The following is a 2,475-nucleotide window of genomic DNA, read 5'->3' on the forward strand; positions in this document are numbered from 1 at the left end:
AAGGACAATTGATATTACCAACTTTTAAAAACTGTTACGGTCATAGGTCTTTCTTCTATGTTTATACTAAACTATGGAATAACATTCTTCAAAATATAAAGTCCATTTCAAAACTACAGCCCTTTAAGAAGAATCTTGTCTGCCATCTGCTGGACACTTTTTGTTGTGCTCATATTTAGAGGTCCTATTTAGCAAATGCTGCCTTTTTGAAATTTGGTATGCTTGTTTGTCTTTGTGTCTATGGTGTATAATGATGTGATTGTGATGCTGTAATTCTGAGTATTTTATGTGCTGCAGAACAGGAATCTGTTGTAAAACAGCAATTATGCTGAGTCAGGCTTGATTTTTAATAATCTTTTTCTGTTAAATAAATCAAATCAAATCAAATCCAATCAACCCCATATGTTCTGTGAATGAAATTACATCTTTACATTAACAAGCAACCTTTGGCCACTCTTTTCTCTGTTGTGCTCCTTCAGTAAGCCCTGCAAGTAACTGGTTGTGCTTTCACTTCCAAAAGAGATAAAGCTTTTTCACCACATATTTTCTGTGTTTTGCTGTTTACATGTTTTCAGTCTTTGCATTTTTGAAGAAACTCCTCTGAGACTTTGTTGCAGCCTCTTTGGTTGAGAGCCAAGTGTCTACGGTGATCAGGGCCAGAACAGTAAGATCAGAGCCGAGAGACGTGAGCAAAGGGGATGCACTAAATGAAGCCAGTAGGTTTATACAGAAAGGCTGTTGAGTCTGTTGTTTATAACAATCAGGAAGAGAAGGAAAAAGGATCAGATAAACCCAGATCAGGGATCGTATATTTAAGTTTTATTGACAAAATAATAATCCAATACAGTATTGTTTTTGTATTTATAACACACCAAATTTGGAAATATCTGTCAATAAGCTCTAGAAAATCATAACAAATCCTTGATGTGGAAGCATGACATAGTTGTTTCATGGACAAATCTTCTCCACTTGCACTAACAGTGGCTAAATTTATGGATTATTGCCTGATATTTTTTTTCAGACAATGCGTATTCAACATAACAATGACTTAGTCTGTTTATTTAAGGGGGTGGGGGTGTTAATGTATTTTCCAGGCACATAGTTCAATTTTATACCACTGTTGAATTTAGTTGTTATAAAATTTCTGTTCGTTCAGTGGGATGTGCCTGGAACACCTCACCAGCAAGGCTTCCAGGAGGCATCCTTACCAGATGCCCCAGCCACCTCATCTGGCTCCTCATGACGTGGAGTAGCAGCGGCTCTACTCTGAGTCCTTCCCAGATGACTGAGCCTCTCACCCTATCTCTAAGGGAGAGCCCAGACACCCTGCGGAGGAAACCCATTTCAGCCGCTTGTATCCGCTATCTTGTTCTTTCGGTCACTACCCAAAGCTCATGACCATAGATAAGGGTAGGAACGTAGACTGACAAGTAAACCGAGAGCTTCGCCTTCTAGCTCAGCTCCCGCTTCACCACCACAGACCGGTACAGCACCCACATCACTGCAGACGCAGCACCAATCCGCCTGTCAATCTCCCGCTCCATTCTTCCCTCATTCGTGAACAAGATCCCGAGATACTTAAACTCCTCCACTTGGGGCAGGACCTCCTCCCCGACCCAGACAAGGCACCCAACCCTTTTCCGACTCAAGACCATGGTCTTGGATTTGGAGGCAGTGATCCTCATCCCAGCCTCTTCACACTTGGATGCGAACAGCTCCAGTGAGAGCTGGAGATCACGATCTGATGAAGCCAATAGGACCACATCATCTGGAAAAAGCAGAGATGMGATATTAAGGTCAACAAAATGGATCCCCTTCACACCTTGGCTGTGCCTATAAAATTGCTGTATATATCAAAAATAAATTTGGATTTGCATCATATCTAMATCTTGCAATTGGCCTCTGCGTGTCTTTAAGAATCACATACCATTCCCGACACTCCTACTTCAGCACATTTTCAAACTATGCTTCAAAACCTTTCACAAAACAGAAGTTCATTATGAGTCCATCAAGGGTCCATCTTCATATGGTAAAAGGAATAAGCCAACATACAGTATATTACACTTAGGAATCGTAAACAAAAGGATAGTCTCCTCCTTTGCATCCAAAAACAAATGTCCTCARTGAAGCCATTTTTAAAATCCAAAAAGAACTGGATTGAGACGTAATTAGCTCAACAGAAGTGCAGTTCCACCAGTTTTGGTGGAACTGTGCTGGGGAGGTGCAAAGATGGGGTGCTCTGTGGGGCTGGAGTTCAGCTGCAGACTGAGCTCYAGGGAGGAGCTTTGTACAATGGGAGGAGCTTTGTACCACCAAGCGCTTCGTGCTTGTGCCAGCAAGCACTTCCACATGGCTACCACAGGAGATTTAAGGATTTCTCAAACATGCATGACTGAGTCAAAGCAACACTCTGTGTATGTTTTTGAAGAGGGCATGACATTTCAACATGATATAAAGCTAAAAAAGCCCCCACCC

The 2,475-nt window shown here is 41.7% G+C and overlaps 1 protein-coding gene across 1 annotated transcript in view; it reads right to left on the reverse strand.

Annotated features, from left to right (window-relative positions):
- Window positions 1–1,544: 1,544 nt before the first annotated feature.
- Window positions 1,545–2,475, reverse strand: part of odad2 (outer dynein arm docking complex subunit 2) — a 41,548-nt gene continuing 40,617 nt past the window's right edge. Inside the window, exon 13 of the mRNA XM_014013400.1 lies at window positions 1,545–1,768. Coding sequence (XP_013868854.1) covers window positions 1,682–1,768 — 87 coding nt within the window. The 3' untranslated portion in view covers window positions 1,545–1,681. The remainder of the gene's footprint in view (window positions 1,769–2,475) is intronic.

Source organism: Austrofundulus limnaeus, unplaced genomic scaffold (assembly GCF_001266775.1).
Source record: "Austrofundulus limnaeus strain Quisiro unplaced genomic scaffold, Austrofundulus_limnaeus-1.0 Scaffold101, whole genome shotgun sequence".
Lineage (NCBI taxonomy): Eukaryota > Metazoa > Chordata > Actinopteri > Cyprinodontiformes > Rivulidae > Austrofundulus > Austrofundulus limnaeus.